Raw genomic sequence first — 27,157 nt, forward strand, 5'->3', positions numbered from 1 at the left:
TAGAACTATCAACAATAGAGATACCTTACTTAACACAAAAAGTTAAATTAAATGTGAGCTTACATAAATTTGTAAAATTTGAATGGGGATGCAACTAGCCAAGCTGGGGTAAAAAGAGTTGTCCAACCCCTGCTGGATTAGGAATGCAGAGGCCATTCCTTCGAAAGGAGACCCAAGAAATAAAGAGCTATATTGACTGACGCTTTCGTAGTGACTTTAAAATTGATTTTTTGTTTTTACATTGGAGGAAATAAAACTAGCAAGTGGGCAAACTAATGCGAAACAACAAACACCATAGCATAACTTAGGATTTGGTTTCGACTATGGTTGATACTAAAATGTAAGAGTTAACATTGGTGTTTGTATAGTTTAAGGAAGTATATGTTAAGAGGGAGAGAACCAGAAATTATCTATTGTGAGCATATATACATATAAACTTGTAACATATTATAATCAAAAGTTTGAATATATTTATGAGTTTTCACATTTTTCAAACAGGTAGCCCAACTAGCAAGAAAAGGACAAAGTCACCCCTTATGAGATTTTTTTCTTACTATATTGTATTCAAATGTTATATTTGTACTTCTAAGATATTTTTTATTACCTCTTTCAACTAATATTTATTGATTTTGCTTTATTGTGTTAATTTTTTTTTGAAAATACCAAATATATATATATATATATATATAATAGGCAAAAGCCAAATAGTACAAACAAGCATCCATATGAAAGAAAAAAAGAGAGCAAGCTAGAGCCACGCAGGGCTCTACCAAGCAAAAGAAGACAAAAGACTACTAAAAGATACTAATAACTACTGGAACAGCAAAAAAACAAAGATAAAGGAGACTAAAGCTATAAGGAAAGTAGTGTAGCCAAACACTCTGCATCCGTACTTTCTAGGTGAAAACCGCTTGCTTCAGCCTTCAACCAAGGGCAACCAGCAAATGCAAAGCAATTTAAATTCTTCTGTTCTGTCCAAGCAAACCCAGAGAGGCTCTTGTGTGTCTACTCCATCTTTTGGATAGCTGGATTTGGCACCCCAACCCTTAGATTTCACACCCCTAATTTTCGGATTTTTGGGTTCCGAATTATTTCGGAATGTTATATTCTGAAATTAATTCATGATTTGTAGTGCAAAATACATGTAACATCCCACTTTTGAGTGAAAAAATACTTCGGAAACCTTATTTCCGAAATATTTCGGAAACTAAGTTTCCGAAAGTGGGGTGACATTTCTAATGAGTGAGGTGCCAAATCTAGCTCTCCATCTTTTGCAAGTTGATCAGCTTTGTCATTTACCTCCCTGTAAATGTGCTGGATTCCAAGACACTGAACTTGGCTGGTTCAGTTCATTGATCAGCGAGCTTGGTCTTCGTTCTTGAGAATTTGTCCATCCGCCAGCATAGATTCGCTCTTGATGTAAATATTATTGAACAAGAACTGTTAACAAAAGAGGATAGCCAAAAGGATGGCATTGACCTCTCCTTCATGAGCCCATCCATGACCTAAGCTCTTAGAAAAATAGCCTAGGATTTCATTGTTGTGATTACGAAGCACTCCACTTCTTAGTATTTTTTAAATTGATCCTCGATTGGACTCAATGTTTTATCAAGGAGTAATAATATATACACACCTCATTTTTTAAACACTTCATTTCCACCTCTTTTTATTTCTATCTCTCTCATCTTATCATCTATCACATCTCATATTTTCTCTCTCTTACTTTTTCTTTTCTTCCTATCTCTCTCACCATTCCACCTCTCCACCTCAAAAGAGAGGTGTGGATGAAACTTTATCCTTTATCAAGGGCTTGAGATTGAGTGATAGATGGTTGCTCCCTTTACTTGAGAAATTTTCATTGCTAGAAAATTAATATCAAAATTCACTCAAATAGATAAATTTCACCATTCACCAATGAGTATGATCAAAATAAACATTTTATTAAATAAAATTTAATATAATTAGTACGAAACTACTAACTATTTTTTCTTCATCAACATTGCATTATATTTAACTTAAAAAATTTATTTTTATGTCATTAATAAGATTAAATAAATAATGAAGACATGATATGAGATTTACAATTTTGTGGGGATAATAATCTAATGAGCATTGTATATTGATGTTTAAAATTGAAAATGTAATGGGGCAACTGCCCCCTTATATTTCTATGTGCATCTGTGATTTGTCCATGTTTGTTAGAGTCAAGTGAACATTAATGCAATAGAATAATAAGGATTCTCAACGTTCTTGTGACATTCATGTTTCAGGGTTTAAAACAAATAAACGGAACAATGATATTGTTCTAGTAGGCCAAAATGAACTCAAAAGTGAAAAGAGCACACCATCCTCTTTATTCCCTAAATAATTCAAATTGGTATAAAAATTAAATTTAATAGAAACAACATAGATTTCAAGGGGATAATAAATTATAAACTAATATGTAGGAATAAATTGTATCAATCATCAGAGTGGCGCAGCGGAAGCGTGGTGGGCCCATAACCCACAGGTCCCTGGATCGAAACCAGGCTCTGATATAAAGAGAAGGCTTCCCTCACTATTTTTTATACCCTAATTGCACTATTTGGAGTAAAATTAAAATTTTTACATTTCCGAATTAATATATTATAAATTAAAAAAATATCAATAGTGAAATCATTTTTATTTGAGATGAGGGCGAAAAGGGAATAAAAAATTCCTATCAAAAGGCTTCCCGCACTATTATTTATACCCTAATTGCACGATTCGGAGTAAAAATAATATTTTTTACATTTCTAAATTAATATGTAGGAATAAATTTTATCAATCATCAGAGTGGCGCAGCGGAAGCGTGGTCGGCCCATAACCCACAGGTCCCTGGATCGAAACCAGGCTCTGATACAAAGAGAAGGCTTCCCTCACTATTTTTTATACCCTTATTGCACTATCTGGAGTGAAATTAACATTTTTACATTTCCAAATTAATATATTATAAATTAAAAAATATCAATAGTGAAATAATTTTTACTTGGGAAGATGGCGAAAAAGGAATAAAAAATTCTTCTCTAAAGGCTTCCCGCTTTATTTTTTATACCATAACTGCACTCTTCGGAGTGAAAATAAAGTTTTTTACATTTCTAGATTAATATGTAGGAATAAGTTGTATCAACTATCAGAGTGGCGCAGCGGAAGCGTGGTGGGCCCATAACCCACAGGTCCCTGGATCGAAACCAGGCTCTGATATAAAGTGAAGGCTTCCCTCACTATTTTTTATACCCTAATTGCACTATTTTGAGTAAAATTAAAATTTTTACATTTCCGAATTAATATATTATAAATTAAAAATATCAATAATGAAATAATTTTTATTTGGGATGAGGGTGAAAAGGGAATAAAAATTCTTATCGAAATGCTTCCCTCACTATTTTTATACCCTAATTGCACTATCCGGAATAATTTTTTTTTTTACATTTATAAATTAATATATATGAATAAGTTGCATCAATCATCAGAGTGGCGCAGCGGAAGCGTGGTGGGCCCATAACCCACAGGTCCCTGGATCGAAACCAGGCTCTGATATAAAGAGAAGGCTTCCCTCACTATTTTTTATACCCGATTGCACTATATGGATTAAAATTAACATTTGTGCATTTCCAAATAAATAGGGTTAATCCTCTAATTGGTCCCTGTGGTTGTGTGGCCGTCTGAAATTAGTCCCTCCCGTAAAATCTAAGTCCTCGCGTTTGAAAAAGTGTGTGTAGCAGGTCCTCGCTAGAGGGACTAATTTCCACACACTTTTCAAACGCGAGGACTTAGATTTTACGGGAGGGACTAATTTCAGACGGCCACACAACCACAGGGACCAATTAGAGGATTATCCCAAATAAATATATTATAATTAAAATATATCAATAGTGAAATAGTTTTTATTTGGGATGATGGCGAAAAGGGAATTAAAAAATTCTTATCAAAATGCTTCCCTCACTATATTTCATACCCTAATTGCACTATCCGGAGTGAAATTAATATTTTTTACATGTCTAAATTATTATATTATAAATTAAAAAATATAAATATTGGAATAATTATTGCTTAGGACGAGGGCGAAAAGGGATTAACAAATTCTTATCTTACCATGCTTTCTACCTTAGCTTTCTCCTTAGAATAAGTTTTACACATGATGAACATGAAAGGATGACAAGATTGCATTATCATATCCTGGGGGCGCAACAATCAACACCCTCAAGTAAGATATGATTACATGATTCTATCATATCTTGTCTTTTTATCCTGCCCACCAATTAGACCCTTAAACTCTTTAAATTAACGTGGGGAATTACTTTTGTTTATAAAATGATCACTCTGGCCAAGTCTAAGAAGTTGATTCAGCTGTTGAACTCGTAAAGTTGCACTCTTATGCTAAACCTTATGGGCTCGTTTGGTACGCCGTATTAGACATGATAGTATAAGCTTATACAATACATTATGGACTTATCCATTGTTTGGTGCTCACATTTTATTGTATAAGCTTATACATCAATCCCATATTATATATTAAAATGATGGATTATTTAATCCACCTTATAGATGATAGATAAGGCATGATAAGAGTGTGATATATAAACTACTTGAATATATTTAATCAATCGCCACCACCACCACCCTCAACCACCATCGCCGACACTACCACCACCACCATTGCCTCCACCACCGTCACCACCACCATCGTCGTCGCTACCACGCTCCACCATTGTCAGTGTCGTTGATACCATCATCATTATCACCGTTACTATCACCATCGACCGCCACCACCGCCGCCGCCACCTCCACCATCACCGTCGCCACCGCTACCGCCATTACTACCACAACCATTGTCGCAACCGTTACCACCACACTTCACCACTGCTACCATCGTTGATACCGTTATCGTTATCACCCCTATCGCCGCCATCGCTGCCGTCACTGCCATCGCCACCACACTGCCACCATCGCTGCTACTGCCACTACTACAACTGTCGCCTTCACCACCATCACTGTTGCCAGCAAATCATATAATGTATGACCAAGCTCTGTATATAATTCAAATTTTATCAGGCATTATCCTATCAGACCTAATACAACAGGCCTTATACTATACAACTATACAACATACCAAACATACTCTATTAGTATGTTTTGCTTTTAGAATATTCTTTCTATTAGCACTTTAAGATATTTGTTTGTTTGTAATTTTTAAAAACTAAAAAATTGGAAAAGCGTGTTTGTAAAATAATTATTATTTTAAGTTTTTAAGACTAAAATCTCAAATTAGCTTACCGATATTGTATGTTTGTCCTGGTAGAATAGCTCAAGTGGTAGAAGTTGGGGGACAAGTGAGTTGGGTATTAGAGGTTTAGGGATAGATCCCTGACGAGTGCAATTTATATTTCCAGTGTAAAAAAAAAAATATTGTATGTTTTTGTTTTTTTTTTTTTCAATTACAGCTTCTTTTAGTTCAAAACACCACATTCAAACAATTTTTTCATTTAAAAAAGTAGATTTTTTTTTGGTCAAAAAAAAAAACAAAAAAAGATTTTAAAATGGCACTTAGAAGAAATGGAGCGATCCTGCATAGAAGCAATGGAGCCCGTTACCAAAAGAATCATGTACCGGCCCACTCATCCCTACATGGCTGAATGAGTTACATACACAAATACAAATATTACATAAATTTGATGAGAATAATCAATAGAAAAAAATGGGAATGATTTGGACTTAGAGATTTCCATATTTGATATTTTTGTACAATACTCACTTAAGAAAGTAAAAAAAGTAAAAAACTACATCAATTGATAAAAAATTGAAGAAATAAATTCAAACAATTTTACCATTTACTAATAAAAATCACAACAATTATTGTTGGATGATTGGGGCATTATCAGCACTGCATGTGCAGTTGCACAAATTAAAGATCAACACTATTCACGAATAAATTAAAGGAATCAGAAGCAAACTTATTATCTTCTTAATGAATAAAGAAAGCAAATTGTGCAGAAAAGAGACAAAAGCAAGATCAAAAGCTGGACCAGCTGCAGTTGGTGGTGGTAGTAGGGTCAACAGCACTACAGGGAAAGAACATTGATGATTCTTTTTCTGTGTTCGCTACCAACAACAATGTCCAGGGTGGAACACACATGTTGTGTATGGAAGGATATCTCATATCATTAAAAAAACCAACATGTACAGTTAAAAGAAAATTGGGTGACAGACAGAGAAAAGCGTGTTCATAAAATTAGTGTTGTTTGTTTGTATATGTCGGCTAATTATCCTTTACCATAAAATATTTAATTTACTTTAAGACAGAGATTAGGATAAATGATAAGGAAATTAAAAGAGAAAAACAAAGTAGGCCAAACTTCACAATAAACAAATTTATAGTAAATTTAACTATTTTTAATTTGAGCAAGAGTAACCGAATTGGACGGTGCATAAGGTACACCATCAAATTAGGGGATCATCCATTCAACCAAAAGGCTTAGTATTGGTTCAACACTTGATTTCCTAAGCAAACGTTGAATGTTTGATTTCTTACTTTTCTGAATAGAAAAATTCATTATTTAAACCCCTACTATTTTTTTTTTTGATTACAAATGAGGGGCTAGCCCCGAAACAAAAAGGAAAAGCTAACTAGCAACATGCCCTACAAGAAACGGGATACAACAGGTCCCTCTGCAATAACGAGTCCGCCAAAGAGTTCACTTCCCTAGTGCTTTGATTATGGAACGAAAAATTAATCTCATAACTAATAATTATGATGTGTGAGAATATATTGACTAAGATAGAAAATGAAGTTAGGTAATACATCCAGCAGCGTACATATTATGAGTTGAACTTAAGATATATCTTGAATTAAAATAATTAATATTATACATGTAGTACCAATTTCAAGCATAATTAGTAGATAGTTAAGTTTTCTAAACATTTATTTTAGAGATTGATTTTTTGGTATCTGTATGAAGAATGATTTATTAGGAAAGACATACTCGTTTAATACGATTTTCAAGGCTTAAGATATTAGTCTCATAACGGTCTTCTGCAAGATATTTTAGAAAAAGATAAGAAAATATAGTCTTCTTATTTGCTCACAAGAAGCCTTATCCCAACTCACAACATTATCCTTTCAAGTTGGGATAATTAATAGGGTAAACAAAATCGTATTTTTAATGGTAGAATCGTTTCAATTTATAGGAACCCATGACTTTCTAGTGAGGTTTAAGGTTATACATTTTGATTAGTAACATTCTTTGTCTCCTAAAAAATGTCCATATCATGACAAGGAGCCCATTCCCATATTGGTGTTTTATATTCGATGTCCATGCTGTCGTACTCAGCTTCCAACTGTAAAAGGAAAATGGAGATTTTTATTTAACGTTTTCAAGTAAACTCCAATTTTTCTTTTAGGAGGTTTGAGATGGATACTTTATAAATTTGTTTGGTTGTTTTTTGTTAACCAATGTTATCTTTATTGAGGTAATTTCATTTGACTTGAGAGTGTAGTAAAAGTTAAATATTTCTAAAAGAGTGTTTCTCATTAAAAGTTCTTATGCCAGTGTTTGAGAGAGCTAATACAAACAACATATGGCGTACCATAAGGTGTTTTAAGCTTATTTTCATAAGCTACTCAGGATAGCTTATAAAAAAGAGCTTATGATTATATATAACTTATTTTCAATTTATTTCAATAAAAAATTTAAAATAGCTTATGAATAAACGCTTATGTCATAAGCACTTAATTAAGCTGTGTTTCCAAACGAGGTTTAAACTCTCGACCTCATGGTTCAAACAACTACTTTTAACTATTGTGACAGCGCTTATTTAATATATATTTTTGTTTGTTTAATTTACGCATCATAGGTGAACTGATAATGTGATTAAAAATAAATGAGTTGGAATTTATAAATTTTAATTTTTTTTACGAATAATTATATTAGCTCATTAGGATGAGGTTAAATGACTTAGTCAACCCTCTAATTTTTATGCTAATTAATAAATAAAAATATCAATTTTTTTTAAAGAGTTAACACATTTATTGAATAACTAGTATTTTTGACCCGTGCGATGCACGGGGAATATTCATTTTTATTTAATTTGTGTGTTTTAATATTTTTACATTATTTTCTAAAATATATTTTTGTATTAATTATATTAGAATTTTTGAAGTTTTTGTAATAAATGTGTTTTTTTTTTGTTTGGTCGTGGCATTGTGATGAATTTAGTGTGTTTGCGGTGTCTTGTCTCCCTAGCGACGACACACCACACACTTTTAACTTGTCTTGTTTTACAACCCTTATTGTTTTCGTGTTGCCTTGGTAATATAGTGGATTGTATTACCTATATGTAGAGTTTTATCTGTCATTTTTTATTTTACCTTGGTTGATGTTGGTAGTGCAGCTATCTTCATGTCTCTTTTATACTCCATTCGGGAGGATCAAAATAAAATATTCTGTCACCGGCATGCCGCTTCATTGGGTTCTTTGTTGTGACGCGTTGCTGCATTGCAACCATCTTTGGTGACAACAAATACCTCATATGCGCCTAACCTCCCGGGAGCTTCCTTTAGCCCGGGCTCGACCTCCTCCATATATGGTGAAGGCCAATTTTGATGTTTCTGTTTCAATATCTAGTTCAGCTGGTTTTAGCTTTTTGTTTTGAATTAATTTTTTTTCTTGAAAATTGTGATACAATATTTTCATGGAGGTTGAAACTTCCAATTGCTCTTGTCATCCCACAACAACAGCTTTTCAACCTAAACATCAACTTCTCCTCCGAAAAGTTGGTTGGAACTCTGCTTATTAGTATATATTATAATATCTCTGAGTGTTCAGTCTACAACTTGAAAATAATGCTTGTGAGTTCTTCGTCCTTTGATCTTATAGTTGCGATTAATGCTCTCCAAATGAAAATTGTCTTTGTTCCGCCATAACCATAGGAAACAAATTATACCCATTTATCATAATTAATTGCTGATATGATTGTGTCATAAATTTTAGATGAATTTTAGAAACGTTTATATTTATTTTTAATTTTACATTAAAATTGGAAATTAATTTTTAGTTCAATTTTATTTTTTAATTCTCAAATAAAATGAAGTAACATGTTAAGAATAATTTTTTATTTTATAAATTATATATAATAGTAATCACATGTAAATAGAAGTGTAGAATTTGAATTTTTTTTACCTCATGAATTTAATTGTTGAATTGTGTCATGATTAAGCACTTTGAAGTTGGATTTAAATTCAAACTTTAAGATTTTTACCTTTTGATTTTCTACATAACTCCTAAATGATATCAATGCACAATATTAAGTTTTAAGACTTATTTTAATAGCATTTTAATACATTTTTCGTTTTTGTACTTTTCAAATTCATAATTTGTAACTATATATGTCTTTTTTTATATTTTTAGTTTTATAATTTAAATTAATATATATAAGTAATATGTATTTGATATTTGTTTATCCACGAATAAAATGAAGCACAATTCTAATAATTTTTTATTTTTTAAAATTTTATAATGAGATTGTTTATTTTTAATTTTTATTTTACACTCATAAGAATATAATGCATTTGTAGATATTAAATTTATGTAAATGTTACACATGTTTTATGGAGTTGGGGATGTGAAAAGTTTTTTGCCTCATGGATTTAGTTCTTTGTTTTTAATGATGAATTGACAATTTGAATTGATATTTAAATTCATTATTGAAGGTTACATTTCTATCTAACTCCTAATTGATTTTTTAATTAAGGTTACAAAGAACGGTCAAGATGAAAACTAACGAACGGTCATGATTGATCTCCTATAAAATAATATACACAATTACAAAAATATACATGGTAAAAAATATATTAATGAGTCATGGTTAATAGAAGGATAATTTTACCCTCCAGGTTTTTTAGGTTTCACCAAATGCAAATTAAACTTCTGAAAGCATTTATATATAATAAGGAATTTACATTCTGCCTTGTGTTCCATACAATACTATTGCTGAAAGAATCATGATGGTATAGTACTAAATTCCACTAATAACCAATTGCAAGCTTTATTACCTACCAAGAACATGTTCCTTAGTCCCACCAGAAAAAACTAATCATGGGGCAGTAAAAGGTTTATGATTTTTTTATGTTGGTTGTTTTTTAAATCCTCTAATTCTGCTAATGAGCAAACAATTGTTTTTGGTAATAAATTGTTCTTTTATGTACTCTTAACTTCTTGATACCGGAGGTATTTTGGACATGAATGAAGTTTACATTGAATATTGAGGGTGAGTGAACCAACCTTTCACTGCCAAAGGTAAGGATAGAGTGAGCATAGAGAGCAGCTTCAATGGCTTCATAGTTTTCAAATAAATCATAGAACCATCACTCTAGTTTCTTCCAAATTGTACCTCTTCTTACTGCATAATAATCTACTAAGTTCCATAGCTGCCTGAATTTTTGAGCTTCTCTATCACCTGTCAAAGCATAATCTATTAATAATGCATGAACAAAGTTTGAGCAGATTAAAATGCATTTGAAAAAGAAAAAGAAGATGAAGTTAGCAAATCAGTGCAACATAATTTAATGTTATTGGACTTATTTCAATTGCAAAGAAATAAACTTTTCTAAGTAAAACCAAAAATTGGTTTTGAGAGAAAATAAAGGAAACAAAGTAAAGAAAGGAAAATATAAGAAAATAAATAAAGAAAATTATCAAAGATCATTAAGGTGATACCTAAGTAAACCATGACTTCCTTCCTTGAGAGTAGGGTATGAAAACATGATTAAATGCCAAGGAAAAAGAGTAATTCAGCAAGCTGAAAGTTAAAAAAGGAGATAGATAAACCCAAAACAAAAGAATGCAATTGATGGAAAAGATGATAACTTCGAAATGAGATGTAGGGATAAAGAGAAAGAAGCGATAATATCTTGGGAGTAAAAATGATAGGTTGGGAAGAGCAATTGCAGAGGCTAGGAGCGCAGGCAAAAGAAGAGTGGCCGCATGCTCCAAGAAACAATCAGTATCAATAAGAAGGATTATTGAGATAGGAATCTAAATATAATCAAATGACTAAAGCATAAATGACTGAGTCATACCTTGATGTTGAAATTGGCGTAGGTGGTGCAGGTTGGTAGAATCTTGTTTCTCTTTGATTAAGAGTGCCTGTGAGGAAAGCTTGTTGAAAATATTTTATAGGGAGATTGTTGAAGCTGGAGAGGTGGGTGGTGATAAGGTGGAACTTGAGAGGGTGGAAGAGGAAGAAACATGCAAACTTGTTTGATCTTAGGAGTGCCCATGTAAGCATGAAGTAAATTCATTGGAAGGTGAGAAGGTTGTTGAAGCCCAAGAGGTTTATGAGAATCTGTAACTGCTGAATGTGGAAGAGGAAAATGAATAAACATATGATGGATGCCCACAACATTGCAGATGCAATCAACGGTCCTGATTCAATCTAACATAAATAAGTAGCATTTTTACCTATATACCCATGCTTAATTTGAGAGTGATGTACAATTAAATATTGAATGACAAAGTTGCCCTCCAAGCTGCAAAAACTTTGCTTTTATATATATTATAGATTATAGATAGATTATAGATAGATAGATAGATTATAGATAGATAAGTAATGACTAATATATCAATAAGTTTATGAAAAAATTGAAAATTAGTTATTCAATTTAAATTTATTGATTAACTAGATTCATTTTTTATAATTGATTACTCATGTTGGTATCCCGAACAGGTTAACATATGTAATGACAAAAAAAACCTTCTTTTATCATTGGTTAGATGATGAAACCACTTTTGTCTTTTGCTCCATATTGTAATAATATATTGAATTAGATAATATTATGCAACTGCGTTAAATATTTAGTATAAATTTTTTTTCGCCTATGATAATTTTATCCATCTCAGTTTCAATTTTTTTTTTATCCATCTCAAAGTTGCGGAAACAATTTAAATAACAAAAAAGATAACATCACATTGTCAATAATACGCTTAATTAAGAGAATGAAAAAATGATTTTTTTAATAATATTACTAAAACTTTATCTGGAAAATCCATTAACCGCAAAAAATATCTGGAAAAAAGTATTAGCATTTACTATGTCAATATATATATATATATATCAGTATATAAATAATTAAAAGGAGATAGAACAGAATATTCCTTTTTATTCCCATAACCGTCCCTACCATCCATGTGACAACTAGCAAGACAAGACAAGTGATAATAAAAAAAGAAGAAAGTTTTCTTAGGTCTTTCATCACAAAATTCTCCCCTAAAATTTTAAATTATAACATTCATTATATCTATAAACACTACAAAGGAAGAACTTATTTACTACTGTTCACTAGGAGAGTTTCATACCATGTGTGTTGGTCCACTATAAGGCAATGTGTGGGTTTTTTTGTTTTTGCTTTATCTGATTTTTTTTGGTCATTTTTTCTACTTTTCTGATCATGAACCGTTGTTTTTTTCTCCCATGTGATGAAGGTCTATTTTAAGCTTATTATGTGGTTACTTTATGTTCCTTTAGTTGGTTGTAAAGAACTTTATTTGCCTTTTTACCGCTTTTCTGATTACTTTTCATGTTTTTTTCATCTTCTCTGGTATCTAATGTTACTTTTGAAGGAAAACTGAACTTTTGAGCATACTTTTTGATAGTTTTAACCCATTATAATTCTTCTTCTCCGTCTATTTAATCCCTCCAACCACCCACATTTCAAGCTTTTTGTTCATCATAGAAGATTCTTGAAGCTTTCTCTGCTCTCTCAGCCACGATGATTTTTCCAGCTTCAACAATGGTGTTTTCGGTTGGCAATCGCCTCATTCTTGCTCCACAACTTCAATCTTTCACATCTGGTTCGTGATTTATGTTCTCTGATTTGGTATCTGGTTCTGGTTTTCAACGCTGCCTCCAGATTCGCGTTCTAATCGCGATTCAGGTTCTCACATTTTCGACTTCTGGTTCTGGTTTTGTGCATCGAGATTTCAACTCTTCTCCACTTTGTGATTTCAGATTTGGGCATTGGGATTTTCGTTTCTTTTTTCTTCTTCACAACTTCCTGATTGTGCCTGATGAAAGATCAAGCGAATGCTTACTACCTTCATCCTTCGGATAATCTTGGTTTGCTCGCACATTGAGGAGGTAACCAATTCTTTCGACCCTTTCTTTCATGCTTACTTGTATAATGCTGAATAGTATACACCACTTGATATGATTTTGAAAAGAATTTGGACAATCATAACTTACAAGGATGTTCAACGGTGAATAGTAACACTAATTAATAATCACAGGTTTCTGTCAGCTGCCCATGGTTAATGACCTGTGTGGTTAAGCTACGGTTATATGGGGGGGGGGGGAGTTTGTTGTCTTTATGTTTTTGCTGCAGGCATAGTAAACGTAGGATAAGGAGGAAGAATTTCTTTCTTTTCTTATGTGATTGGGGGCTATCTGTATTGTTTTTATATGCTTTTGGAATTTTATCTTTTGGTATTTCTGAACCATGTTGCTGCTTGGTTTAGTTTGGGTATTAAATTTGTAAGGGGCTCTTGTCTCACTTAGGAGAGTTTGTTCCCAAGGGTTCTTTTTCCATTTAATGTATATCATATTTGAGTTTTCAAAAAAAAATAGTCACACTAATTGGTGATGTTGTTGATGATTACAAATCACTTCTTTGTTTTGCGGGGACTATTTTAGCATTTTTCTAATTTTTTTTAAAGAATGTTCCTTTTTTTGTCAATAAGGGCTAAGTGTGTGTTTGGATTTCTCTTACATTCACCAAGACTAGGTGTTTTTTTTTCAATCCACCATCATGAGACATGAATTTCTATTGAAATAACTTATAAGTTTTGCTAAGGGAAATCCAAACACACATGCTTAGCATTAACTGGAAGGTTGAACTGTTAATGCAAAAGTAACTCCAGGCATAAAATCTATGATGAAGATATTAGATATACTTTTTGGATATAATCCTATTTATTCTCTTGGTTAGGCTGCATCCGGTGATGTACAATGCCAGATGATAGACATGACGCATCCAAGAGTTGTTCCAATGCACAAGGTTGTAACATTTCTTTGTTTTAACTTTCTTTTGAGCTCTTCTTTGTATATTATTTCTACCAAGGGTGACTTTTGCAATGTGGGTTTGTTTTATCCTAGGTGAATTTTGATGCAAAGATGGAGTATGATAAGATCCAGAATTACAAAATTCTGCAGGACGTGTTCAACAAGCTGAAAATTGACAAGGTGCTTATTTCTTCTCATGATAATGTTAAGCAGGATAATAGAGAGCTTTGCTGTAGTAAATAAACAAGAAAGAAACAAACCTATGATGGCTTATTGTGACTTACTAGGGCAAACGTGATCACTATTCAACATTTCTATTTTTGGGGTTTCAATGAAATGACTTACCACTGATGAAGCTTTTTAGCATATGAGAAAATGGGGTGTTTATCAAGGCCTAGATATTCCACTAATGGATAAATTTGACTTTGGAATTGCAGATCACATATTTTTTATTAATGCTTCCTTTTACCCTTCACTCAACACCAATGTATACTCTCAAGCATGCACTGGCACACTACAATTTTGGGAATAATCTCTTTAGGCAGGTTGTATAAGGCTACATTAGAAATTAAGTAAAGGAGCTCCTCCCTTACACCATCACGGAAGCCCTTTCCTACAAAAACTGCCCCGCCTTCATCCACTGCACATTGCAGCTAGACAAGGCAATCAAGGTAATTAGATACCTCAAATTCTTGCAAGCACTGTTTTGTGAGCAGGAATTTCAGTTTCGATTGACCGGTGGGGGTTCAATCTTGTGCTGAATGTATGTGAATGATTTTCCTCCATGATTTTTTATTCATCTTTTAATATTATGTGTATGCGTTTTTGTTTCAGGTGTTGAACTTATCGAACAATACCAGTGGAGGAGAGGGAGATTGTCTGGTGCTAGGGCAGTGGAGTCAAAACAACTATGGGTCATTGTGACAAGTAAGACACATAAGGTGAAGTAGAAAAAGCTAAAACTAAGATATGGTCTTCAAAATCAGAACTGAGATCACAGTTTTCCTTCTTAAAGTCTGCATATGAATTTCTCTTTTCTCCAACTAATGTACTTCTTCTATCAATTTTATAACTCACTCAATGATGATGTGATCCATTTTTGTTGTTATAATGTTATGTATCTGTCTGGTGTCTCTGCTTGCCATTTTCTATTTTAGAAAGTCACAATATCTTACTTTTATTTAGATTACTTTGTAGGCTTAATAAAACTTGATGCGAAAATGACAGTTGGCTGCAGCAGTAAGAGAGTTTTATACCACGTGTGTTGGTCCACCATAAGGCACCGTGCGGTTTTCTTTTTTGGTTACTTTATGTTACTTTAGTGGGTTGTAATGAACTTTATTTGCCTTTCCACCGCTTTTCTACTTTTTCTGAAATGAAACTTACCCTTCATTGTTCTCCTTAGTTTGATATGTGTTATTAATTTTTGTGTTTATGTAGTTTGTGGCTGATGGCTTTTCTCTTCGCTCGGCTGAACGAGGTTCTGGCCCGAAAGCTTGCTGAGGAGTGAGGACAGATACTCGGGTGTGGAGGTTAGGGTCACTCCAGCGAAAACTGAGATCATCATCAGAGCCACTCGAACCCAGGCCGTTCTAGACTTCTAGGTACTACATACACCTTCAATTTTCAATTTTTTTTCTTTCATTTGTTGCGCTGATTTTGAAATCTGATTTTGTATTTGATAGGTGAGAAGGGAAGGAGAATTAGGGAGCTTACCTTAGTGGTATCGAAGAGGTTCAAGTTTCCTGAAAACAGTGTAGAACTCTATGCTGAAAAGGTCAACAACAGGGGCCTTTGTGCTATTGCCCAAGCGGAGTCCCTCCGCTACAAGCTCCTTGGTGGCCTAGCTCTTTTTACTGTTTTTGTTCTAGGTATATGATTCAAATTCAATTCTTTGCATATATTCCATAATAGGTCCTGATACCAGTATGTCTTGTCATATATCTGATATATTTGGATTCTTTATTTTTTCTTTCAATTCCATTTTCATTTTCAGTTTGTCTTTCAATTCCATTCTTTATTTTTTCTCACGTATTGTTAATGTTCTTTATGTTCGTTTGGTTAAACCAATGTAATAATGTCCCATTGACCCTTAATGGGAATAACTACTTTAAATAGGACAAACTACTTATATTTCTTTCACCTATGTAATCTTTGCCATCGAGTATCATTAGAGAAAGACAATGATCTTCATGAATTCTTGGTTTGTGAAAGCTATTCTGCTTCACTTCATCTTCATGCCATGGTTGGCTTTAAAGTTGTTCGTAATGGCAAGTTCTTAGTTTCTATTAAGAAAAATCGGCAACTACTTTATTGGTTGTAGAATGAAAGTTTCTTTAGCTACCCCAAATGTAAGGTCAGAGAATGAAGTAGGATGATAATTTTAGCTTCTCTAAGAACAAGTGTGATTCATACTGAGGTTTCAGATTCTGAGAGAGAAAGTTACTTACATTCTTTACTCAATCTTGAACAAGAAGACTCTGAGTGGCTATGAGATTCAAAACCTGATGGAGTTTCATATGATAATCCTTCAACCCCTTAACAAACTTGATGGTGTAAAATGTAAAAATTGAGCCAGCTCAATAGCAACTTACAAACTGAGATTTTTTTTATCTTGAGTATGATGTTTTAGGTTGGATTGTGGTTTACTGCTGAAATGTGATTATAAGAACTCTCATTTAAAAGTTTGATGATTTATTATGTTTTTTGATAATTTTGGTGATTATTATTACTGAGCAAACATTAAGTGATGACCATTAACCTACCTGCTTTTTTTTTTGTTTTTTACTTGATTACAGGCTCTGAAGAATAGAATATGAACACTTGCTTTGAGCATACAATACGAAACTGTATTGCCCTTCTATGCTAAAGGTAGGTGATTCTTCTTTACAGAAATGTGATTGAGAATTTGTGATATGGACAAATGATTTAAAGGAATGCATGTGCTTAAAACAAGTGTCATATTAAGAATGAGATTTTCTGCTAAACATAATATTTTGAACCAGTTAAGTGTTGATAATACTCTTAGTAAAAGCTGATAAAGATGGTTTCTACCATCGAAGTTTCAAGCAAAAAGCATTTTTATTCTGCTTATTTCTAGGCTTCAATTGCATTGTTCTTTTCCAACTTGCACAAGTGTAGTGCCAAGGCAAATTTTAGGAACATTGATTCAGCTAGGCAGAACACAGGTGGTTCCAATAAGTTAGATCATTGGACGGTAGATAGCATGTGTGGCCCAACTAGAGATGTCTCATTTAAAATGGACACCCTAATGATGAGCAAATGGGCATCTTCCTTTCTTTGCCATCCTATATAAAATAAGCGAATAGTGATTATTAATCTTATATGATTACTTTTTCAGTTTTCACCAAGTGACCCAACCAAATTATTGGTGGCTTCTGCTGACTCACATGTCTTTATACGTTCCAGAATGGATGTCATCTACAAATTCGAAGGTAGGTTCTTGACATATACTTTCCTTATGTGAAAAATCTTCTAAAGTGAATGTGCATCTTATCTAAGTGTATCCTCTTTGTTTTTGTGTTTTGATAATCATTCCAGTTTAATTTTCATCTTTACAATTATGTCCATTATGTCCATTTAGCTAATGAAGTATATTTATACCTCTTACTTTTCCTTCAGGCCTAAAAATTGCAGGTCAGATGCAAGCTTCCTTCACCTCTGATGGGAAACAATGTCTCAGTTAGCGAGGGTTCAATTCAAATGTTGTATTTGGAACTTCCCTTTCGTTTGTTGCTGCTGGTTCTATTGCTTGCTGCTGGTTTTTTTGCTCTTCTGCAGCCTTAGTTCCTTTGCCGCACTTTCTGTTTTTCTTTCTACTGGTTCGCGTTTTCGCGTCCTGTTTCTTTATAATTGGGTTTGTAGCACCCATAATGCTACAATTCATTTATTCATTGGCCTTTCAGAAAAAATATTGGCCATGACAGGAATACTTCCAAAACAAAGATATTTTGGTTTTGAGTCAATGCCAGGAACAAAGTTGTTGCACATTTTCTCTTTCTGCCTAGGATCAAAGTTGACATTATGGAGAAACAATAGATTTCAGTTAAAGTATGCGTATTTTCAATATTAATTTTCATATATTCATGTCTTTGAAGGATAGCTCAAGTAATAACAGCTAAGAGACATATGCGTTGGCGAGGAGAAGGCCCGGGAATCAATCCTTAAAGGGAGAGCACCAAATGCACCAAATGTGTTTCTTAAACCAGAGAAATCAATGTGTTTAAGCAAAATAAAAAGGCTTAATTGCACTTTTGCTCCCTGATCTTTCACCTTTGTGCGATTTACCTCCCTCATCTTTAAAATGAGCGAATTCCCTCCCTCTTCTATTAATATGTGTGATTTATATCCTTCCGTTAGTTAGCCGTCCAATTGCTAACGGTGGTTGCTATTTTCACCCCCCCTTTTACTAACCACACCCCCTTATCAGAAATAAAAATAAAAAAATAAAAAATAAACGAAATAAATTAAATAAAATTAATAGAAAATAAAAAAAATTATAAATTAAAAAAAACTGAAAAAATATTTTTATAAAAATCAAAGAAAAAATAATAAAATAAATGAAATAAGTTAAATACAATTAATAGAAAATGAAAAAATATTTTTATAAAATCAAAGAAAAAACTGAATTTTTTTTTATAAAAATCAAAGAAAAAAATGTTTTTATAAAATCAAAGAAAATAACATATTTTTTTTAATTGAAGATAGAAATTTAAAAATAAAATAAAAGAAGAATTTGTTTCTATTTGCACCACCTACACTAAATTAAAAATAATTATTCTTTTATTTTATTTTTAAATTTCTATCTTCAATTAAAAAAAATATTTTATTTTCTTTGATTTTATAAAAAAAAAATTTTCTTTGATTTTTATAAAAATATTTTTTTCAGTTTTTTTATTGATTTTATAAAAATGTTTTTTCATTTTCTATTATTTGTATTTAACTTATTTCATTTAATTTATTATTTTTTCTTTGATTTTTATAAAAATATTTTTTTCAGTTTTTTTTTATTTTCTATTAATTGTATTTAATTTATTTTTTATTTTTTTGCTTAATTGCACTTTTGCCCCCTGATCTTTCACCTTTATGCGATTTACCTCCATTTTTTTATTTTATTTTTATTTTTATTTCTGATATGGGGGTGTGGTTAGTAAAAGGGAGGGTGAAAATAGCAACCGCCGTTAGTAATTGGACGGCTAACTAACGGAAGGGCCTAAATCGCACATATTAATAGAAGAGGGAGGGAATTCGCTCATTTTAAAGATGAGGGAGGTAAATCGCACAAAGGTGAAAGATCAGGGAGCAAAAGTGCAATTAAGCCAAATAAAAATCAAAAAGCGGAAAATTTTAAAAGTTCATATTTTTTCGTTTAGATTATTCAATTTCAAATAGCCTCAGATGCTTAATAGTATTTTTTGTTTCTTTATTATACTTATGTTTATTTTTTATAATTACTTTCCTAACCATTTATATGCATCGGCATTCTCATACTCCCTCCGTTCCTATTTATAAGTCTATTTTACTCAATTCTCTTAAATTAAGAAAAGTAGTTACAAGCAATAAATTTGTAAAATAATTTATTCACTTTCCTAGATTACCCTTATTTAATTTCTTATAAATTTCTCTCTCCAAGTTATTATTTTAAAATCTCATTGTCTCTTTCATATTAAATATGAGGATAATTTTGGGAAAAAATAATTAATACTCCATTAATATTGTAAATGGACTTATATTTAGGAATAAGAAAAACACTCAAAAATTGCCTTATAATAAGGAAAGGAGGGAGTATATATCTTGAAGAAATATGAAATTAATGAATTTTGAGAAATATTTATGTTAGTAGAGTAATATTAATTGAGATATGTTTATCTAAAAATTATAAAAAGGATGTGGTAGAATACAATCTTTAAAAAATTTGTCTTATAAAACATAAAATGAAAATAATGTATAATGGTGAGATTTTGTATAAAATTGGAAATTGAAAAATAAGATAGTATTTAATATGGAATTAAGGTCAAATATAAGTTAATTTAGGGGATGTGATAGTATTTAATATGGAATAAGTAGTTAGCTATGTAAGACATTATTATTATCAATGAAGGGGAAATAAACAAACTCAATGTTGACGTTGACGTTGCTATGAGTATCTCATATGTGAGGTCTTAGTTCGGAGTTTTTCCCATTTCCTTTTTCTTTCTTATGAACTGTACTAAAAAAAGTTAATTTCAATGTTTAAACTAATTATTTGATAATATTAAGTGCATTATTGTTAGATTCTAACACAATCATATAATTATATATGTATAAAATATTATTTAATATTTCAATAAACTTAATAGTATTATGTAATTTACAGATTATATTGGGTTTTAATTTAATTTGGGTCTTTATGTTTTTATTTCTACACTTTTTCCTTATATATAAATTATTATATATAATTAATAGTTAACGCTATGTAATAACAAAATTAAGTAAATTCATTTTTATGTAGTGAATAAATTTTTGAATAGTAAATAGTCAAACAAGTTATAAAATTTATATTAATATTTAGTTCATTTAACTCAAAAAAGCAATATTCATTCAAAATAGTTATGCATTGTGTAACAATGTTTTAATTTAATGTGTGTGCATCGTTAGTATAAGTTTTCTTTACACAATCACTCAATTAAGTTTTTACACACCAGCAGTAGGAGGTACCTTATTTGTTTTGTTTTTAGTGTTTATTCATACATGGAAATGATAAACAATTAGATGTTCAAAAATATATACATTAGATGGAATATGATATACTTATAATTAAAGTGACTTATATAATAATCAATTCATTACAATTATAAATAAATTATAAACTATTTTTGATACATCGAAAAATAACTAAATATAAAATATAATCTAATACATATTTTTTTATTAAAATAATTGTGACCGTGCATCGCACGGGTAGCTACCTAGTTAATCACATGAGAATTGAGAAAATTTGTTGACCATCCTTCCTCTTATGTAGGAATTAGGATAGATATGACTCGAGTTGTGTAAATCCTTCAAGATTTATAAATAATATTTTGACACCTATTTTATAAAATATTAGCTCATAAGTCATAACACATATCAAATAGGTGTAATTTTAATCCCAGAAATTATTTAAAAAAAAAATCCCAGAAATGAAAGAAGCTCAATTTAATATCATTGAAATTAAAATGAGATTTTGCTTCTATATATATATATTCAACACACTTGTTGGAGCCACCTTTGTTCAAAAGCTATTGCTTAAAAGTGACGTGATTCTGTTGGGCTTAGATGCACAGTCCAACACGCATGGAGATATTTTCAATCGCTGATAGTAGTACAAAATCTCAATAAATATAGCAATAAATATATTTCGTGATATTTGCATATAAGAGGTACATACTCAATAAAGCAATGTACCTAACTTCAAAAGTTCGAATTCATTGGTTAAATTGGATTAATCATGTGTCACTTATTCCACACAACTCAATAATCATTTAATAATACCAACAATATTACACACAACCATTAGATAATGAAGTACTTTTATGCATCTAGTTTTAAGGTTCGATACTAGCGGTGCGTTTAGAGCAACATCGATCAGAAAATATCTACTCACTTAATATAATCTGCGAATTTTGAAAAATTAATATCTATAAAAAAATAGTGATTATATAATAATGACATAAAAAATGATTATATCACAATTAATCATGATTTTAAAATTAATGATGAAATTACTCCATGATCTTATAAACGAGTTTAATTTCTTTCGACGACAAAATGACGTTTAATAATGATAAGAACAATCATTAATTATAAAAATAATCGTCACCAAATATCATTTTTCGTCGAGAGATCAAGATCAAATTCGATTACAAAATCAGTGACTAATTTAATCATTAATCCTTCCGATATTTTATTTTAAATTTCAAATATGGAAAAAAGGGAAGGGAAGAAGAAGGTGCTGCTCCGTGAAGTATAAATAGAGGGTTCGGGTTTATCATTCATTCTTCGCCGATCATTCATTCCTCTAAACAAGTGGGAGAGAGAGAGAAAGAGATAGAGATAGAGATAGAGAGAGAGAGAGAGAGAGAGAGAGAGAGAGAGAGAGAGAGAGAGAGAGAGAGAGAGAGAGGGTGCATTTGGCGATTAGGGTTGTTCATCGATTCTTCTATGCGTCGAATCTCTGGAATTGAACTGAGTTTGATTTTGATTTGAATGAAAGCAGCAACTAACCTTATGATAGTGTTTGAGAAATTGCGTTTCTCTTCGTATTTGAGCCGCTTCATTGCCGGCATCATCCTCTTGACATTTTGCAATTCATTCCAGTTAATCTCCAATTTTCCTAATCCTATACACCCTTGAATTGAAACTTCAATTCAATTCAATCCCCAATTCATTCTTCTCCTATTTCAATTCAATTGTGCATTCTCTCCCTTTCCTCTCAACTCTTCAACTTTTTCATGGACCCTAAAAGTTTATTCTCCAATTTCCTTGATGGTTAGTCTTTTCTACCTTTAATCTCGATTTATTTTGTTTATTTTCAATTTTTATGGGTTTTGTTTGTTAGTTTTATTAGCTTATTTAGCTGCTTTTTGGCTTGTTTACGTTTTTTTAATTTGCTTTGGAGTTGAAAGTTTTGAACTTGTTAATTTTTGAATGTTGGGTATATAGTGATTCTGAATAATGCTGTCATGTATGGTTTTGGAGTTGTTTAAGGTGTTAATTATGCTGCAAAGTAGATTTATATAATCCATTTTGTAATTAATTGATCTAGTTTCTGTAATGTTTGATGTGGCTTATTTGTAAGATTTAGATTTCAGATTTTGTCATTAAGCATGATTTACAATAGAACATTATAGCATTCATTGATCCATCATCATCCATGTATGTAACCAAGCATCTAGTAGTGAAGAGTGAAATTACTTTTGTTGTTGTTGTTGTTGTATCAATTTAATGACTATTCATGATCCACATTTATAACATTATTGCAGTTCCTCCTTTGATTTCTCTCCTGATGGATTTAGATGGTACTGATTTTCCATTTGCATATTTTATTTTCTTATGAGCTCATAAATGCTGAATGATTGTGCCTGGATGCGGTTACTTTTCCTCGTGTAACAAAAAAAGTTGTGAATGATTAAGTATGTGGCCAAATGCCAGTGTTAGTATTTAGTTCATTCTCCTAGTTGTGATCTTGTATATTGAAAACAATAGGAGCTTTTGCATTATATGGTTTGTCTCTCTCTCATTATGTGTTAGGGTTTTTCCCCTTCTGATTTTTGTGCCCCAATGACCAGGCGCTATTGCCTCACGTATTGAGAGCCAGCAAAGACCGCCTCCTTCAGTTATTGTTATTGGTGCTGGAATATCAGGGATTGCTGCAGCACGCAGTCTCTATGACGCATCTTATAAGGTGTCATATCATTATTCCTTTGTATTTTTTGGAATTATAGGTCTGGGGGAAGTTCTTTTCTTACTTTCTGCTTTGGCTTATTTTCATCATTTGGTTAGGTGACTGTACTGGAGTCTCGGGATAGGCTTGGTGGTCGCATTCATACGGACTACTCATTTGGTAGTCCTGTTGACATGGGAGCCTCATGGTATGTTCAATTTGTTCTATTGTATTTGTTGCACATAGATATAAAATATGAACAGAATTTGTTCATGAACTTCTAACTTATCTTTAATTTGCTATCCTATGTTTTCTATCCTAAGTTAAATATGCCCCCTCTAGTTATCTGTACTCTCCAAGTTCTATTCTTTGAGGAATTGTCAATGGAGTGAGTAATTTATGAAATTTTAACATTGTTAGATCTTTCTTGATTATTTTCCAGGCTACATGGAGTTTGTAATGAGAATCCTTTGGCTCCATTGATACGTCGCCTGGGGCTTACATTATATCGTACCAGTGGTGACAACTCTGTCTTATATGACCATGATTTGGAGAGGTAGCAATCTGTCTTATTTCTCCAATTCCATTAAAATTGATGCATTTGAAGGTGTTATGATGTGATTTTTTAAATTGAGAGTAATCGTATTTCAACTGAAGTACATAATTAGATGTAAATTTACCTAATTGGTAATTCTGTTTGGACCTTGACCTTTCCTTTGTGCATGGAATGTTCATGAGTTACTTTGTCTCAGTTGAAAATGGAGCATACATAAATGATTTACTTTTATGTTAAAAACAATAAGATCTGGACTTTTTGCATTTCTACAAGTAGTGTTTTATAGTAACTAAATTTTATGTTATGTTTCCAGTTATATGCTTTTTAACATCGATGGTAATCAAGTTCCGCAACAGATGGTCATTGAAGTCGGAGACACTTTCAAGAAAATTCTGGACGAGGTAAGATCTTTTCACTTTGCAGTATATGCCATATGGTGTTTTTCAATTATCAATTGTTATGTCAATCTTGAATCTGATTACATACTGATGACTACAGACAGAGAAAGTGAGGGATGAGCATCCTGAGGACATTTCTGTTTCCCAAGCGATTTCCATTGTGCTTGATAGGCATCCTCATCTAAGGTATTTGATTGAGAATGAAATATCATGTACAACCATTGAGGCTAGAAGTTCCAATCCATCAGTGTAATTGACAAAGTTTTCTGCAGGCAACAAGGACTTGCCCATCAAGTGTTGCAGTGGTTTATATGCAGAATGGAAGCTTGGTTTGCTGCTGATGCAGATATGATTTCACTGAAAACCTGGGATCAGGCAAGTGCCATTATATCAGTTGAAGGATATCAATAATGCTTTTGTCTCCAAACTGGAATAAAAACATTCTTCATTGTCTTATAAATGATTTCATTGGTAAACCTTATTTTTCCCCTACTAATCATATTCCATACCTATATCACTATACTATTTCCTTATTGAGAACTTCAGTGAAAAAACAATGTTGATAAACTGAAATTTTGTGTTTCATTCAAATAAGTTAGTTACTAGACAAATTGCATTTTACCTATGGGTATAGGGCCCATGTTTTAAGCTGACAAAATGAGATTAAGGTTCTTTGTAAGCTAGTTTGGTTATCTTTGTTATAATCTATCTATATGTGGAAGATAAACTCACCATGATGTGATATTTGAGTTAATGCTTACACTGTTGGGGTTCCTATCTATAGGAACATGTCCTCACTGGTGGTCATGGACTCATGGTGCAAGGTTATGATCCTGTTATTAAAGCTCTTGCAAAAGATGTTGATATACGCTTGAACCACAGGTATGCCTGCAAAATGCTACATGACTGAACTGGATGGGTCATTTTTTCACGATATTTGATAGGACATGTTAAATAAAGAAATAGTAAGAGTATGAAGAAAAATATATTGTAGCCTTGTGTAAAGCTCGGTGAATAATAAGCACTGAAAAGTGTAACCATGCTGATTCTGTTTTTTTTTTTTGGAGTGAGGGTTGAAAAGTCAATTTTATGTTACTAGAAATATGTTGTTTTCATAACCTGTATGGCTAGTCCTTTTCCAGCTTTTTAAAGATATGGTAGACACCTCTGGCTTAGATTTAGCTAACTTCATTGAATCTGAAACAGTCGCTGGTACTTGGTAGTCTATTGACTGATTTTTCATCAATGACTTGGTCCTTAATTTACTTCAATTTTAGAAGTTAAAATCCTCTTGCTTTAATGTGGGTCTATCTCAATTGCATGTGGCACTAACTTCAAAATTTTAACCCAGTACCCACAGAAACATGGATTTATTTAATTTTTCTATCTTACCAAGAATACTTCCCCAATTTTACTTTGGTGTGTTAGAGAGTAAGATTTTGATCCTTTTGTAAAACCTTGCCGTGTAGGGTGACCAAGATATCCAGTGGCTACAATAAGGTGATGGTTACCGTTGAGGATGGCAGGAACTTTATTGCCGATGCTGCTATCATAACTGTTCCTCTTGGAGTCCTAAAAGCCAACATAATTGAATTTGAACCAAAACTGCCTGATTGGAAAGTGTCTGCAATTTCTGATCTTGGTGTAGGCAATGAAAATAAGGTTGCTCTAAGATTCGACAAAGTGTTTTGGCCTAATGTAGAACTTCTGGGTGTTGTTGCCCCGACCTCTTATGCCTGTGGCTATTTTCTCAATCTCCATAAAGCAACAGGCCATCCAGTTCTTGTCTATATGGCAGCTGGCAGGTTTGCTTATGACCTTGAGAAGCTATCTGATGAGGCAGCAGCAAATTTTGTAATGCTACACCTCAAGAAGATGTTTCCTGATGCGTCCGAGCCGGTAAGATCACCCACACTGCTCAATTCAAGTTTGCTTTCTTTAGTGTCTGCATTCAACTGCAGGAGCCTGACTTTTATTTTATTTGATTCTTGCAGGTTCAATATCTTGTTTCACATTGGGGAACAGATCCAAATTCTCTTGGTTGTTATTCTTATGATTTGGTTGGAAAACCACATGATGTGTATGACAAGCTTCGTGCACCTTTGGGTAATCTATTCTTTGGTGGGGAAGCTGTGAGCTTGGAGAACCAGGGGTCTGTGCATGGAGCTTACTCTGCTGGGGTTATGGCTGCTGAAAATTGTCAGAGATTTATTTCGGAGCAACAAGGCCACATGGAAAGCGTTCCTTTAAGTTCTGTTAGTCATTCAATACTTGAAAGTACTATTCCTATTCAGATTTCCAGGATGTGATTGTGCTTGAAAGCATTTTTTAGATTTAAGTTGATGCTCCGTTTGCATGCTTTGAAAAAGCTAAATTAAGCATCAGACGTGAAAGGAATTCAATTGTTTATTAAAGTTAGTTGATGGTAAACTCGGTTAATGTCAAAATATTCAGTTGTGTCTATGGGTTTTGCAGTTCTGCTTTTTATTTTATTAGGATGCATCTAAATTTCTTTGCATAGGGAAAATATTCCTCTCGCTGTAGGGATGACAATGGGTAGGGTCTGGGTAAGGTATTATAGTACTCATCCTCATACCCGAGTTTTTAAAAAGTACATGTACCCGTCCCCATACCCGCGTGGGTAGCAGTCTGAATGCCCGTCCTCGTACCTGTGGGTACCTATATGTCCATACCCGTTACCCGCAA

General features: G+C 32.4%; 1 protein-coding gene, 1 long non-coding RNA gene and 3 other non-coding genes across 11 annotated transcripts; all 5 read left to right on the forward strand.

Moving 5' to 3' along the window:
• Window positions 1-2,465: 2,465 nt before the first annotated feature.
• On the forward strand, window positions 2,466-2,537 carry TRNAM-CAU (transfer RNA methionine (anticodon CAU)). The gene has a single exon. It is a non-coding gene; the product is annotated as a tRNA-Met (tRNA).
• A 613-nt stretch (window positions 2,538-3,150) lies between these two features.
• Window positions 3,151-3,222, forward strand: TRNAM-CAU (transfer RNA methionine (anticodon CAU)). The gene has a single exon. It is a non-coding gene; the product is annotated as a tRNA-Met (tRNA).
• A 264-nt stretch (window positions 3,223-3,486) lies between these two features.
• TRNAM-CAU (transfer RNA methionine (anticodon CAU)) lies at window positions 3,487-3,558 on the forward strand. Its single transcript has one exon. It is a non-coding gene; the product is annotated as a tRNA-Met (tRNA).
• Window positions 3,559-12,327: 8,769 nt separating this feature from the next.
• LOC130726249 (uncharacterized) lies at window positions 12,328-18,081 on the forward strand. 7 transcript variants are annotated; one of them, XR_009014764.1, is made up of 11 exons: window positions 12,330-12,949; window positions 13,024-13,152; window positions 14,000-14,068; window positions 14,167-14,253; window positions 14,511-14,744; window positions 14,908-15,014; window positions 15,271-15,677; window positions 15,759-15,944; window positions 16,872-16,944; window positions 17,435-17,528; window positions 17,716-18,081. It is a non-coding gene; the product is annotated as an uncharacterized LOC130726249 (long non-coding RNA). The 7 variants fall into 7 exon arrangements; XR_009014765.1 differs by having other exon boundaries at window positions 14,908-15,000; XR_009014766.1 differs by having other exon boundaries at window positions 12,332-12,949; window positions 15,514-15,677.
• Window positions 18,082-22,106: 4,025 nt separating this feature from the next.
• Window positions 22,107-26,912, forward strand: LOC130723139 (probable polyamine oxidase 4). Its single transcript, XM_057574098.1, has 10 exons — window positions 22,107-22,602; window positions 23,403-23,518; window positions 23,617-23,705; window positions 23,940-24,053; window positions 24,367-24,454; window positions 24,552-24,637; window positions 24,724-24,826; window positions 25,236-25,333; window positions 25,921-26,350; window positions 26,446-26,912. Exons 1-10 carry the CDS (start codon window positions 22,566-22,568, stop codon window positions 26,758-26,760), a joined length of 1,476 nt encoding a protein of 491 aa, XP_057430081.1. The 5' UTR covers window positions 22,107-22,565; the 3' UTR covers window positions 26,761-26,912.
• The last annotated feature ends 245 nt before the right edge of the window (window positions 26,913-27,157 follow it).

This window comes from Lotus japonicus, chromosome 6 (genome assembly GCF_012489685.1).
Source record: "Lotus japonicus ecotype B-129 chromosome 6, LjGifu_v1.2".
Taxonomy (NCBI): domain Eukaryota; kingdom Viridiplantae; phylum Streptophyta; class Magnoliopsida; order Fabales; family Fabaceae; genus Lotus; species Lotus japonicus.